Source organism: Cottoperca gobio, chromosome 10 (genome assembly GCF_900634415.1).
Source record: "Cottoperca gobio chromosome 10, fCotGob3.1, whole genome shotgun sequence".
Classification (NCBI taxonomy): domain Eukaryota; kingdom Metazoa; phylum Chordata; class Actinopteri; order Perciformes; family Bovichtidae; genus Cottoperca; species Cottoperca gobio.
In genome coordinates, this window is record NC_041364.1 from 8959962 (window position 1) to 8975844 (window position 15883).

Sequence of the window (15883 nt, forward strand, 5' to 3'; positions counted from 1 at the left end):
CCTGAGTTCATTAGTTAACACAAGTACAGTCAATCCTGTGCCCTCAGGAAGGATCACAGAGAATACAACACTCAAAAAGGTTTAAAGGAGATATAGTAGTTGTGCAGATACTGCAGAACAATGCCTTGTCAGAGACATCTAAGGCCCATGAGGAGGGCAAAATGGTCAGAACACCAACCACTCTGATCCAACATAACAATTTCTATCTCGACACGGCAAGTCTAGTTTAAAAAACCCAACACATTTATAATAGACCTGCAGACAAAGATGTCAAACACAAATTAAATGCATTTTCATGGTTTTACTCTAACTTCAAATCTTTTTCAAATGTTGATTTAAATGCCCATGTTATTTAAATGTAAAGACAACACATAATGCAACATAAAGTACATACATAACAGCTGCACACATTGTGGTTTATCTGACACTTGGTAACTCTTAAAACTGCATTTACATATAAAACCCTCAAAAAACAATGCGTTTCTCAAAGTTTTTGTTTAGGCGTGTCTATTATACATTCATAATACAACAATGAATGGACCAAGTCGTTTTTTCGTAAACCTCAAGTTCATCAACTCCTTAGGCGTGTGACAAAAATTAGAAGGTGACCAAGTAGGTAATACCACTATTCCTAATGCCAGCAACTTCAGAAGGAATTACCCTGTTGTCAAGAAGGCATGTTAGCTTATGTGTGAACAGACTACGATTGTACACGGTCCATCCGATGAATCATCGAGGCAGTTTACGTGCTTCGTTTGCTGTGGACTGTGAGCTCCCTCTCAGAGCTGACGCTGGTCGAGGTGGTCTCTTTGCGGCTGTCCCTTGACTTCCTCTCAAAAGTGGGAGAGGAGGATGTTGTGCACTCTTCCCAAGTCCGCAGTGGGAAGACTCGGGCAGTCAGGCTGGGTAGGTGAGGGTGGGCACCGAAACGTCCCTCTGTGGTTGTGAAGCCGCTCTCCACGGCGGAGCTCTGGCTGGGACGGCCCTGTTTGCAGAACAGCCCGCAGAGCAACGCGAGGAATTCCTTCCTCACGCTGCGGTGCATGTATCCGTAAATGTACGGGTGGAGGCAACACTGCAAAAAGAAGAGCACAAGGGCAAGGGAGGACAGCCAGGGGGGTACAGCTGCTCTGGCACTCATAGATATAGTATTTAGGATGCTGTAAGGCCCCATGCTAAGGATATATGAGGCCATGATCACGAAAACTACACGAGCTGCCTTGCAGTGGTAGTGGAAGCGTCTGTGCCTAACTCGAACAGGGTGCCCTCTGGCTGAGTAGGGGCCATCAGGTGAACTGCCCTGCTGGGGCTGAGGCTGCCGCTGTGGACTGCTTGGTCCCTGGAAGTCCTGAGGGCAGGGCTGGCAGTAGAATTGTGTCTGTATGGGGTGCACAAGTGCGTTTTGCCTCCGAGCCGCTCTGAACACCATCCAGTAACATCCGAGCATGATGAGCACGGGCAGCCAGAAGGAGAAGGTGGACACCACAGCAGAGTAGGACAGGCTAGAGGACCATACCACTGAGCACACGTTGTGATGGCGGTCAAAGTCGATAGCCCCCCAGCCGTAGAGGGGAGGCGTGCTCTGCAGGAAGCTGAGCACCCAGGTGCAGATGATGAGGTTAGTGCCCAGGTGAGGGGTCATGCGTGTGGGATAGGACAGGGGGTGGATGATGGCCAGGTAGCGATCCACAGAGACAACTATAATGGTGTTGACCCCAGCAAATGCGAAAAGGTGCATGAGCACCACGAGAGCCTGGCACAGTCGGGCATCCAGGGGCCACACACCTGGCACGGTGGCTGCAATGGCAAAGGGCATGACTAATATGGTTTGGAGAAGGTCTGCCAATAGGAGGTTGAGGACGAAGCGGTTGGCCACGTGAAGGAGCTGAGGCTTCCTCTGGAACACCAGCAGAACCACCACATTCCCAAACAAGGACACGCACACAATGACAGATATGAGCACCATCTTCACCACGCTGTTAAAAGTGGAGGACCAGACCAGGTTTTGCCTCGAGCCGATGAAACCAGGCTCCCAGGGAACATCGGTGAAATTTGTGGCCATATCTGGTGCCTGAGAGCTTGACATTGTTGCATGTGTGGCCTCACATCCAGCAGAGTGTTGACATACAATCAGGTTACTCGCATCTTGATCAGCACAATGTCAGGAGAGAAAACCAGCTCCGGTTTTGTTTGCTTTTCAAGGTGCCGCTACAATAAAGCTTTTGCAGCTGCTCCTCCTTATTCAGTGGATTTCATGTGGGCAAAATTCAACATGTATGCATCTCACCTAAACATGTCATATTATCAATTACATGTGAAAACAGTCCAGTAGACTCGTCCATGAGTAGCTTGTAATGCAAGTGATTATCAACACCGATTTGCTGTTCTTCGTGATCAGTGATAAATCCCTTCACCCACCGAACAGGCCCTATTCTTCTTGCAGCCCACATCTGCAGAGGGAAAAATGGAATTTGCCTGACGACCATAAATGCCGCCGTTCAACCTGTCAGCATCGATTGACAATGTCCAGACAGTGGCAAATATCGCGGATTGCTAATCTGTAAATGATGTATAATACCTTTAAATGATCAGTGATGCGACGCTTGGCGCGAGGATGATCAATCTCGTGCGCTCGGTTTTCATCGTTTTGCTCCCATTTCAGCCTCAGCTCCAGTCAATGGCAGCGAGCTTTCACGGCTCAGCTAACATACGCTGCGTGTCTTCACCCAGCGGGGGTCTCTCATCCAGACGAGCATATCTTTCCTTCGCTGCTCCTTTTGGATTTCATGGCAGATCAAACATTTATTATTTTTATCAGCTTTGATTCCCCCTCAACAGTTTTAGGCTACTTACGGTCGGGTCCTGTCTCCGAGGTGTCAGAAAGAAACCCAAGGACACCTGCACTGAAATCTCCCCCCGCTGGAGCTTGTCACCGACCCCCTCCCATCCGTTTTTCCCCTTTTGTTGTGAATGTGCAAGTGAGTTTCACGACGCTGTCTGACACCTTTTTCTTTTTTTACATGGTGGAATTATAAAATACAACCGTTATGCCCATTTTTCTTTGTTTTTAATCTGTCATTTTCTCATTATTAGATGAAAACGTGAAATGATTGATGAACATAAACATACAGCCACTATATTATTATTATTATCATTATTATTATTATTATTATTATTATTATTATTATTATTAGGCTATCGGTTCCTTTCAGCAACATGTAAACCTACATAATCAGTTCTCATGAAACGTCTTGAATTTAGTCTTTTGCTCCCCATAATAAAAAGCCAGATTTTCCATTTAGCCCATAGAGCCTATCTCAGTCAGTCTCTCAGATCTCCTTAGTAACAACAAGTGATTCAATCAGGTGGCTGTTTATGTGATCTTCACATAATTGGATGGCTGTCAGGGGAAAAACAAAATAGACTTAAGTCAACCTCCATTGCAGGCGTCTCTGCAGAGCACCAGGCACTACAGGTTTGGAACTATTATTATTATTTTTAACATCCCATTGTACATCTGTTACATGGCGACATATTTTTTTTTTGTTCAACAACCTTATGTCACAATGAAATATCAATTCTATAATACAAACTAGATTATTTTAAGTACTTTCTGTTTAAAAAAGAGCCCTGAAACACCATAATTCACATTGGCTCATTTAATATTTTCATAAAAATCACAGCACTAGGACGTAGTTGGCAAAACAAGCTCACCTCAAGGTCAAATACTGCTTGTTCTCAAGCCTTTGATCATCTTTCTATATTAATATAACAGAGTAGTCACAAATTAGATGTTCATCAGAGCACTTCAATGACCTCTCGTCCACGTTGGCTTAAACATGTTGAGCTTCTGAGCTCATTCTTGACTTTGGAAACAGCCTTTGACAAAACAATCTCACTAAAAGGTCCATTTAGTAGATGTTCTGGTGCTTTTAGTCACTTCATCTTCATCAGCTATTTTCTGCTGATTTCTTCTTTCTTCCTGCACCAGCTCAGATCACCTGTACTCCAGAGGATTCATACAGACGATGAAGGACAGAATTACACTCTACCTGTTTTAGTGTTGCACTGGTTTACCAGAGTGTTACATTACCAATCCTAAAGTATCGGAGGGTAATTCATATTTAATCTTAAACTCTATTTTTGATGCCATCTTTTAAGAAATATTTGGCATAAAGAAAATTGTTTATTTGTAATTAGTTTGAACTTTAAAATCTTAATTTACTGATATAAAAAGGAAATGAACTGTATTACAACTCCATTATTACAACTCCATAAAATGCTTCAACATTTCAGCCTTTCTAGCAAAAAGACTTCATTAATACGCACAGAAACAAAAATAGTACTACATTGTGCAATCCAATTAGTCTGTACGTGGCCTACAAATCAACGCTCGTAATTAGCCATTTTATTTCAAGTCTTTGCTCTAACCGAGCTATCAAAAAGCCCTTTGATGTGACTCGCGAGCACCCTGTGTTTTAGATTTAGATTGCAAATTAAATGCTGCCGACTGCAGAGGGATGGGGAGATGTTTCCCTGTTCTTTTGTTGGACGGACTTTGGTTTAAAGGGAGACCCACAGGCCTGCTGCCTCATCGGATTATTAGACTGTTAAAACATCATGAACATTCACAGTGGCCTCAGGTGCCCGACTGTCTTTAGCTCTGTCATGCAGTTTCTCTCTCGTTCACTGTCACTCACTGACTCCTATGGGCCAATAAAATCAAACACACAATGGGCAGGAAGGAGCTCTGTGTATTTTTTTATTTAGATTATCTTTCAGTCAATAGGGGCTGTACTGGTATGACTGTAAATGTAGCCTACAGTTTAATAATATAAAAGTAATATAACATTTTTAGTTTAGAACTTATTTTAGGTCTTTGAACAGATAGAACGACAGTAATTCAATTCAAGAGACTGATTTCTTTACACTATTTAGATCACTTCGGTGTTACATTTCTCCAAAATTCACCTTTTGAATTTAGTTGCTTTTTGGCCACTGTGAAGCAGAAACCTATAGATAGACGTAGCCTATACTTATACAGGTATTATGGCTGTTCCTAATACAAATATCTGGGTCTTTAACATGTTCTTTCTTTCATTGCTAACACTGTGCATCTGCTCTATGGTTCAGTGTTCAGTGGTGGTGTAGGCTACAGTTTACAGTATGTTGAAAACAGCTGCCTGTTGCTGCTGGTATCAAGAAAGAAACAACAAATCTTAAACTCACCATATGCTAGCTAGCTACATGTCCAGCACCAGGCAGGTACACAGTGCATGGTAAACACAGCAGTTAGTAGCATATCTAGCAAGCTAAAGAGCCAGAAATGCTTCTCAGTTGGACGTGAAAGGCTTCTTTGTATCTGCTGCATGTCAAAGCAACTGGAAATTGTTAGCTAGCATGTTAGCCATTTAGAATATTAGCATTTTGTTATTATTTCTTTATGGCCGCTAGAGAGCAGAACTACACACAAGCCGATAGTTACACAGCCCTGACATATTACCAAATACAATTGTTATGGCTGATATGTTTGCAAACAATTCTCTGTTAGCCACTATCTTAAAATCACATGCTCCTGAGAAACATTATTTGAAATGACTATTAACGTAGATGCTCTTTGTTTCACACTAACGCTGGTAACCAGTTGCATCAAATGGCAGATAAAGTAACCTAATGCCTGGGGAACACACAGGCTCGCATCTGGAAGAAAAGGACCCAGACAGCTCAGGAGTTGAAAAACAGATGTGTTAAATGATGCGTAGCCTAAATGCTAAACCTACATTTGTCAAGTGGCCAGAAACATGACTTCAAATGAATGATAATGTTGATCCATGACTGCTAAATGTGTAAGTATAAGCTACTGTTTGACATGTTACAGAATTTGCCATTTACTCATTAGTCAATATATATATATATATATATATATATATATATATATATATATATATATATATATATATATATATATATATATATATATATAGAGATATAGATATATAGATATATAGATATATAGAACATATTATGGCCACTGTTAGCAAGCAATTGTCTACTACTTGCCAGTAAAATGGCCGTGTTCTAGGAAAACACGTTACACCTGCTATATTTTCTTTCTTTCTTCCAGTGTCCTTGTGTCAGTCTGCTGTTTGTTTATTACTGTCAGCTTGTTTTAATGTATTCTGCCCTCTGCTGGACAAAACAAGATTCATACGTTAAGGGTTTTATGAAGGACAAGTTGAACTGGAGTGAATGTTTCTTATTTACTTCCACAATCATCTTTGTCCCTCTGCTTATGTCAGCAGTGCAGTTATTGCCTTAAACACTCAGGAAACCCTCTACCATGCACCCAGATAACAACACCCTGTGACAATGGCCTTCACTCTGTCTGTCTGTCATCAATTGTTGCTAGATCATGCATATGGCACAACATAAAAAAAACATTATGACAATAAACATGAACAACAATCATTGAATAACGATTATTAATAATAGGAATGAGTTGATTTGGAAATACAACAAATGTAAATACCTGGAAATTACTCATACGCAAAATAATAAATACACAAACATATATATATATACTGCATTCTGTATATTGAATTTCCACTGGTATCATTTTACAGCTCCTTCCTCCCTTGATGGTTGCAGGTGAAGGTGTTATACACAGATATTTTTGTTGTTTCTGTATCTTAACACAGCAGGACACAGACCTGATCCTCTCATCTTGTTTTTTTTTGTTTTTTTCTCCAGATGCTTTTTGGAAATATGTTTTTCTAACTTCTTGAGCAGCAGAGCAAAAACACACTGCTTATCCTCTATGTGTCTTACTAAAGAATGCAATGCTTACACATTTTTGACTTTGCAAAGCAATTAACTTTACACATTTGGTCACAGAATCCACTTCCTTATAGAATAAATGATGTGAATAAAAAATTATATATTGAAAAATCTTATTGGTGTGTTTAATTCTTTCTTTCTTTCTGATAGCATGAGAAGTCTTGTGTGCCTTTCCAATCAGGCCCCACATAATTGACTGTGTCACACTGACGAGATGAGGTAACGGTGAAGCTGAGGTAAGTGAAGATGGCGTCGAGTGGGTCTGCCTTCAACAGTAACATGAAAGCTACTTTCCTAAGACCAGGGTTGATTTTGAAAGGCCTTTTCTTACCAGTATAATATGTATAGTCCTTGTATTAATTGATACTCTCTATATCTCACACACAATTAAATATAAAACATGTGAATATGGTGTAATGTTTGGAGTGAACCAGTGTTTGATATTAAAGTCATTGCAAGGAAAGTGAAGGTCTTATGACATTAGAACCATTATCTTGTCATGGTCATTTCAACAATTGTCCTTACTGATGCAATAAACAGATTTAATAATTACAGGTAAAGGCCAACAAGTTATACTAAAGTTAACGTTTCCATATAAGCTACTTATAACTGATAATGTCACAAAAGATTGGTGTTCGTGAAGAAATTCAGAGATAATTTATGGCATCACAGCGAAGGCACATAATCATCACATGTGTGCCCACACATACAAAATACATTTCTTAACACTTGACTGTAGAAAATAACGTGAATAAAACAGAAGTATTATTTACTAATAAATATTGCAATTCCTAATTGTGTTGTGGATCCCTGTACTATATGCACCTTAGTGCGTAAATGCTGTGGTAATGTTCTGTGTTGGCATACTGTGGGGCCGGGAGTTTATCGAAGCTGCTCGGCTGATAAACCCGCTGCAGACCTTTGAAGATGAATCTTTTACAATAGCTCTTGTGGAGAAACAAAATTAGCAACCTTCCTGGTTATCATGAGAGACAATGACATTCTTAGTTATGACAGTTTTAAGAAAGCATTACGGTGATTAGATCTATAAGGTGGTAATGTAAAATCATAATAAACAAAATAATTGGGAGCATGAATAAAGCATCCTATACTCTTTTAAAGGTATTTGTACAAATCCAAATATTTTAATTACTCAGCTAGAATTATAGACATTTATTAAATTGTGAAATAAATTTGTCATTTTAAAGGTTGTTTCAGAATTTATATACTTTATTTTGATGCTTTTCTCCAGTAATGAGTTGAAAAGGACATGTGGTCATGTGGTAACAGAAATGGGACCTACAATATCATCTCATCAGTGTAGCTCAGGAAACAGTCTGAGACATTTCTCCGTCGCTCTTATTCAGAGCCCAATAGAGGATGAATACAGGTCTGGTTGAATGCAGAAATGTACTCGCACACACTCTTTAGAAATGGAGGAAACCTTACACTTCTTTAATGATGGGCTTGAAATTAAGTGAGTCTTCTTAACATTATAGTTTACATAATTCAACGGGTCTTTTTTGTAAGTGTGATGAACGTCGATATGTTCTTTCTCTAGTCTACAGGTATAGAAGCGCTTGAGTCATGGGGACACACGTAAACTAAAACACGTGCACACACACACACACACACACACACACACACACACACACACACACACACACACACACACACACACACACACACACACACACACACATATGATAAAGCATAGTTGTAGTGGGCAACTGCAAAGAGAAATATCTGTAAACAAACAGATAACAAAAAGATTGAGAGCAACCACCACAGCACTGCTCTCTAAAGGGAGCCATCCATTTTATTGCACAATAGCAGTTGTCTCCGAAGCCCAAACAGTTTAGAAGTAATTACTAGTGTTTTCCCCAGAAGGTGATTACTTTGCCACACTTGGCAGCCATTGTCACCGGCCGGGCACCACACTCATCAGCCGTACAAAGGGGAGAAGTGCTCGATTGATGATGAGCCCTCTGCGGCTCGGCGAGAATTTAAAAGTACTTGTATGAGGCTCTTTCAGGAGATTAACTTGCAATAAGGGCTACCTGCCATGGACACATTCCCTGTATTCATGGTGCCGGCACAAAGACTTTTTTAAAGAGGGGCACAGTTGCATGAAAGCAAATGGTGAATGGGGATAATAGTCACAAAAGACAACAAACCTCAAGTGTAAAGAAATAAAGTGTTTTTTTAAGATGGGAGGCTTCCATTCAAAGCCAGACCATTCCTTCTTTCGACCATTGAGGATCCGGCCACTCCACCACCCAAGGCCTCAATCTAATTATTTTAGGACAAGACATGTTATGGTGCAAAGTGGCAAAGAGAGAGCACTCCGGACCAAAGTGCACTTTAATTTAATCATTCTATTGGACAGAATTCCCCTTCAAATGGACGTCACACACCAGTAGACTGGCACAATTGGGAGGCTCCTGGCAAGGCCTCTGGCCCTTTTCGCTGAGGTAAATAACACAGAAATCACATGCACTTGTAGATATGAGTAAATGCATAAGTAGGTATGAGGAGATGTCTTGTTTCCTGGTGTATTTTGCAAAAGAACACAACTGTGTGAGAAGGTTTGGGTTTATTCCTTTATCGGGAAGTTGTAGAAATCTTCAAAGGCAGATTAAACTGCAGCCACAGGGGCCCAGATCCGATTCCATTCATTAAGCAGAGAGAGAGAGAGAGAGAGACAGAGAGACAGAGAGAGTGAGAGACTGCATGTGTCCTTGCTTGCCTAAATGTGAAAATTGCTCATGCCATTATTTCAGATGAGAAAGTGGGAACTGAATGGATTTGCTTTAATATAACAGACATGGGATACCACATACAGAGAGACAGAGGGGGGGCCAGACTTCTTTGCTTTTGCTCACACAGTGGAAAGGCCCTGACAGGTGTGCTTTTGTATGCGTATGTCTATGTGAGGGTGAGGCAGATTGCGTGTGTATGTGTGTGCGTGTACGCTTGCGGACGTGAATAAACACAGACGTGAGATGTGTATGTGTGTGCGTTTGCAAGCGTGTTAAGCCTCTCCACGTTGCGGTGCCACTCCCTGGTGAAGAGAGGGGCCTTCTCACTTCTTCTTGGTCTGGTCTTAAAGCAGGCCAGGATTCAATGCTGACCTTCATAAGACTCAAACTAACTGATAGTGAGATGGAGAGAGAGAGAGAGAGAAATAAAGTGTGTGCATGTGTGCAGTGAAAAGTCAGTCCGAGCTGATGGAGAAAATAGTATTTAAGTAGCAAATTAAAGTAAGTAACTTGATTTTTTTAGCACAATTTCGACAGCCTCTCTTGTCTGGATTAGTTCCAAACTGCGAGAAAGTCATCAATTGCAACTTGCATCTCGGATCTTTGGTAAGAACATTTTAATTGTCTACTTTTATGTTATTAATTTATCAGTATTTTATTCAGTTTTTTTAACTTTAATATAATATTGGGGAAACCTTATCTAAAATGATTGTGTGATGTCAGGTCTTGCAATGAAATAAAATGTCTGTGTTGCCAAGCCTGCCCGTATGCCAGCTCGCACCTTCTGAGGTGTGAGGAAGCATCAGCTCTTTAATTTTGACGTCAGTGCCACGGTCAATGAGGTAAATGACACTTAAAGGTCAGAGGTCACCTCACCCAATTTAGTGATCAGGGATCAGAGATCAGGGAGTAATCCCAAAGCTGAATCTGGATAACCTCTTTGTTGACGGACTATTGTAAGAAATGTTAGACATAAGTTGTATATTTACAAGTTTACATTTTGTCTATATTATTAAGATCGATTGGTCAAGATAAAGGGAAAAAACGTTTTCTGGATAGACTTTTATTATGACACTGATGCAGTTGTATATTTGACCACTAGATGTCAGGACTTGCCTAGTAACAGTGCACTACACCCCCCACCCTTCACCAACACCTGAGGGGAAACTTGTGAGTAGCCTACACATGGTATGACAGCTTCCCCAGGAAGCTCGGGTGACATTTGCCTCACTTAATGACACAAGCTAATTAATCATTAGCTGTCCCAGAGGTATTGCTGTTTGAGAGGCTTTGTCGTGCCTCTCCCCAGTAGGGGGTCCAAGCCTCAACATGTTATGTATGCATAACTGCCTCATCCCACGCTACAACATCTTAATTCTCACCCGTTTAGCTAGTTTGACTGAACTACACTGGCTCCTTTTCAACCCTTCATCTCGGATAAAGTATAATCTGTTGAGAGATAGAGCACCTTAATTTTTCTCAGCCTCTTGCATGTGTCATAGTGGGCCATGGAGTCTCTTTCCCTATGTAAGGTAGGGGTCTGCAGTAGTGAAGAGGATAGATTTTATTTATGGTTGATTGGGCAGACAAGGGGATGGGGGGGGGGGGGGGTTTAGATTTAGATTTGCTGCACCAATGGTTTTAACCACATCACGTTATCAAGGCCCAATGGACACTTTCACACACATATCAAATTAATGCAGGATTAGTACGAGTAGTGTTCCTATCTTTTTTAAATGATCGTCCTTCGTCAGTCCTTGTTCTCGAAGCCAGTGGTGATTAAAGTTTGGCTTGTTTTTATGTCACTGTCTATGGTCAAAAGTTGGAAATGTAAGGGAAGATCACTCTCTAACTCCAAGCAAACTGAAAAGTTTTATTGTGGATCTGCTTGGGTAAACCAAAGAACATTTGAAATTTGAGTGAATGTGTATATGAACCCAAGCTAACAGGGCCATGTGGGTTATGAGTAATTATCTCTCATGGGGTGAAACCCTCTCTAGCTGGGCTTTGAGTCCAACAAGGATGTGCGAAAAGCCTTTGTGAAATATGGAGAAAATGAAATCTGCCCCCTGTATGTGTTTCTGCCCCCTCAGCATCATTACGGCCCCCCCTACCGGGTCTCAGGCTGGTTTAGACAGACCGAGCCTGTTCGTCACGTACTGGGGGCTCCAGGTGATGCACTCAGGTTCCCCCTTCACCCACCAGAGAGGAGTTTGGGGTAGTGCATATGTGCATGGGGCCATCGGGGGCACTTGCTGATGAGGGCCTGGGCTGCAGGAGGGCTTTGAAAATTGTTAAAGGTTTTGGGATGAGACTCAAGGTCCCCTTGGGATACCGTGACCCCTGACACCTGCTCGCTGGCCCTTCTGCTTTGTTCTGTGACCTGAGATTGATGTGTACATGTGGAGAGACACCGGCCAGTTTACAGATAATCCAAAAGTTTCATCTGGACACATGTTGCGGTGGTGAATCACCAAATGAGTGCTGCACACTTTAGCAAGGACATACGCTGACTCTATAGCTGTGTCAAATGTGCACGTTGTTACATTATGTTTCTCTGTATTTGCAGGTCACATTTACTGTTATTCACTGCCATCTGTGCTAATGGCAGCCATTACAAAAAAGGAGTGGCAACATGTTTGGATGCTTTCTTCCAATTCTATATGTAAATCATTTTCTTTTTTGATGATTATTTTATACGTTTCATCTATGCTGGCTTTGCATGAAAATTGTTGCTCCTACATCAAAAATAATTCTTGTAGTGAAATACACGCATGCTTGAATTATTCCATTTCATGGGAGTGCCTCCTTATTGATATGCAGAGGCGTGCCGGCGGAGGCTTTAGCGGCCCTGCTCTGCCAGGTGCCATTTAATATCACTTGGATATACACAAGATCCTTCATTTCCACTCTAATCACGGGCAAGGTTTCAGTCTGCCACGGACAGCCATGGTAATTCTGCTAGTATAGAGCAAACACAGGCTTTTTTACTGAAATGAAGACATAAAGTAAACTTGAGTTCTGATCCATAGTAGCGAGAAAGAAGTCTGTAAAACAAACACAGGTTCCTGAGTAAACCCATCCTCCAAAAATGAGGTGCATTTATATGCTATTATTGTGCACACACTATGTCACCTTGATGAAGCTCTACATGATTTTTACTTCACTCTGTTACATTTAAAATGAAGCCGGGCTAAAGAAAATCTCTGTGCGAGACATCTAAGCCTTGACCTTGTGGATAGAGACGGCGTAGTTTTCACAGCCCAGGCAGGAGGCCTATGGACGTGACACATGAGGAGACAACAAGAACTCACTGTTCTCTGGTTATAGAAGTATCTGCTGAACCTTTAAGACGCAAAGATGGATCTGCCGCCATGCCTTCGTCTCTGTCTCGAATAACACCGGGGCGTGTCCCTCCTTTGGGAACCCCATCTGCAGGCCTAAAGTGATGGCACCACCCTTTCCTCCACACCCATTACCATTCACTGTCAGTAAGACAAACACCCACATGCACATACCCACCTGCACAGTGCACGCACAAAAACAAACGCACACACACATTGAACTGGGAGCAGGCTGCGAAAATGTACGTGACAGTGGCAGCATTTGTGCCCTGGAACATATTTAACAATGCACACTCGACACCCGCACCATCTCAGCAGGAGGCCACAGGAAACAGATTGGGACTAGTCAGGTTGATCAGGAAAACTACAGCCTACCCATACTTGCCATGCACAGTGCTCACTCTGCCAACCTCTGGGCTTATTAACAATGAATCAACGTAATTTTCAGTAGAAAGCCGAGTTCACACTTGAAAGCGCCTATACCATGAAGCTAATGGCGGAGCGAAAAAGGGGAGGGGGATCACTTGTCGCTCGGTGCAGATCGCACCCTTCCTGATTTCTTATGGGGACAGCCAGTCCTCCTGCATCCATCAAGCTCTGCGCATGAAATTACCCTTCCCGAGGCAGCAATTGGTGGATTTGTAGGACTTTTAAGATAACTTATTTACTCATTTGTTTATTGTTCATCAAAGTGAAGCAAACTTTTTTGCTCACCCCCCTATGCAGTTGAAGCCTCACAGCCCTTTCATGGTGTCAGGGGCGGGGCGAAGCGTTGTGAGCATGTGATTCTCTATCTCCAGGAACCCCGCAATTACATCTGGCACAACTCTACATGAAGTAACGCTTTATAAGCCTTTGTGCATCGCGGCTTTGAAGAGCCGTGGACCTCTATAAGTTTGCTTTTTGTCCCCCCTCTGTTGTACAGCCACCACCCCACCCCAATCCCCCCATCCCCCAGCTCGGGACAGAAGACAGAATGTGATGTGTCGTCTCCCTCCTCACACAAAGCCCCAGTGCATTGGACACACCTTGGACAGCACAAAGGATGAAAAGCACGACGAGGCTTGGACACGCAGGACCACGCTGCCAAGCCCGATAAAGACGCTTCAAAAGTCGAGCAGCAAACAGTGGCCTTCTTCTCTTCTGCTCTCTTCTTTTTCTTCCCAGGACCTTGCAGTGACAGAGAGGAAAAAAAAAAGACAGAAAGAGAGGCTGACTGAGTTAAAAGATATTTTTGTCTTCCGTGTTTTTACCCACATGAGACTTATGACTGTGATTTTGGGTAATGTTGTGTCTACAGCAAAGTAGTCAGTGTAAATGTGCGTGTAAACACCTAGATTAACATTTGCGTGTCTGCTTGTGGTATGAGTACAGGATTAACCAAAAACATCACCAGCTTTGAAGCAGAAGGCCCATAAATAAACTCTGCTCTCCAATCCCCTTGTCTCTTCAGCCGTCTGCTCACAGTGGCAAGCCATGGCTAGACTGAAACCTGCCATTTAAGCTGGAAATGGACGCCATTTTACCTCTTGTCTAGAATAAGTCACTGTTTGTATTTTTACACAAAGTTTGCTTGTATGGCATTCATTTTCACACCCGGTCATTAATTTACTTTATGGACTCAAACATGTTCTTTTTTTTGCATCGAAAGGAATGGCCAAGTTTTTTATTCTCCTCGTTGTGAATTTAAGACAAGCAAGAGAGTTGCAAATGTCGCTGTATATTACTTTTTCTTCCCCTTAATCTTTGTCCCCTTGTTAGTACACAAAATTGTCCAGACATCATAAAACATGACTTTTCACCGGTAACTCCCTCCCTCCTTCCTCATGCCCGTCTCTCTCTCGCTCCCTCATTGAAACAGATGGCGTTTTATGCTGGGCACAATCAGGACTATTCAGCGTCAGGCAGGGCAGGCCCTCCCCACCTGCGCTCAGCCCAATCACAACCTAATGAACACATTGGGAGCAGTCTGTTCCAAATTACTCCCAGTTGGAGCCAGGGCCACAGGTAACCCCCCCTTTGCCATCACACTCTGCCCCTTCCCCTCCACCTCACCTCCTTCGCAACAGTCTCCCTGCTCGCCCGCCCGCCCGAATTGATATTGGCTCCAGCGTTTAGACCCTCAACTCTGACTCTTAATCAAATCAAGATTCATATCTCTGTGCTGTCAGCATTCCAACACAGCTCAGAGGCGCTGTGTATGCAGCGACAAGCATATAAGTTACATGTGGCGAGATATGGATTGACAGCTAAGGTGTTTATGTGTTGGATCTGAATTGGTTCTGTTTGATATGCTTCTGAAAGCTGTTTCCCCATATATGTATAGAGATATATGCTTTTACTTTTAATCGTCTCACTCACCTGCACACTCACGCACGTACGCACACACACACACACACACACACACACACACACACACACACACACACACACACACACACACACATGAAGGAACAGCCACGATCCTTGTAATGCTTTGGTGTTAACCACATCAGGCCTATCTGCGTGCCTTATCAGCATGTTTCCATTGCTTCAAAGGGCATCATTTATGCATTTGTGTTCAGATTGTTGGCTCTCTGTTCACACCGTATAGGTTCTATACATTCATATTTTATTCATGCATTTGAGGTTGAACAAAAAAGGACTTAAATTACCCTTTTCTTCTTTTCTAAGGCACAGTATACCTACATCTCACAGCCACTTGAATTTTTGTTCTTATCGGTGTATGTGTTGCAGGCAAGGGGCAGTTATATATCGTAAGTAGTTGACACCAGAAGTGTGCTGTAGCCAAGAGCCTCTGACACTCTGATACACCCTACAACATCCCAAGGGACAAAAGAATGAAACCAGGGCGCCTGCCTAGTCATGTCCCATCAATTCCTATAGGACCTCAGAAACCGCAGGCCAACTACCAGCATCCACGTGGGTGTCCATCACTGG

The 15883-nt window shown here is 42.3% G+C and overlaps 1 protein-coding gene and 1 long non-coding RNA gene across 3 annotated transcripts in view; one reads left to right on the top strand and one right to left on the bottom strand.

Annotated features, from left to right (window-relative positions):
• Positions 1 to 591: 591 nt before the first annotated feature.
• gpr101 (G protein-coupled receptor 101) lies at positions 592 to 2906 on the bottom strand. The gene has a single exon (XM_029441759.1). It carries the CDS (start codon positions 2084 to 2086, stop codon positions 743 to 745), a length of 1344 nt encoding a protein of 447 aa, XP_029297619.1. The 5' UTR covers positions 2087 to 2906; the 3' UTR covers positions 592 to 742.
• Positions 2907 to 10048: 7142 nt separating this feature from the next.
• Positions 10049 to 15883, top strand: part of LOC115014352 (uncharacterized) — an 89713-nt gene continuing 83878 nt past the window's right edge. For both annotated transcript variants that reach the window (XR_003832891.1, XR_003832889.1), the window contains exon 1: positions 10049 to 10205. This is a non-coding gene — a long non-coding RNA (uncharacterized LOC115014352). The remainder of the gene's footprint in view (positions 10206 to 15883) is intronic.

Coding starts and splice junctions, on each gene's coding strand:
- gpr101 (XM_029441759.1), bottom strand. CDS start 2,086: ATGTCAAGCTCTCAGGCACCAGATATGGCCACAAATTTCACCGATGTT.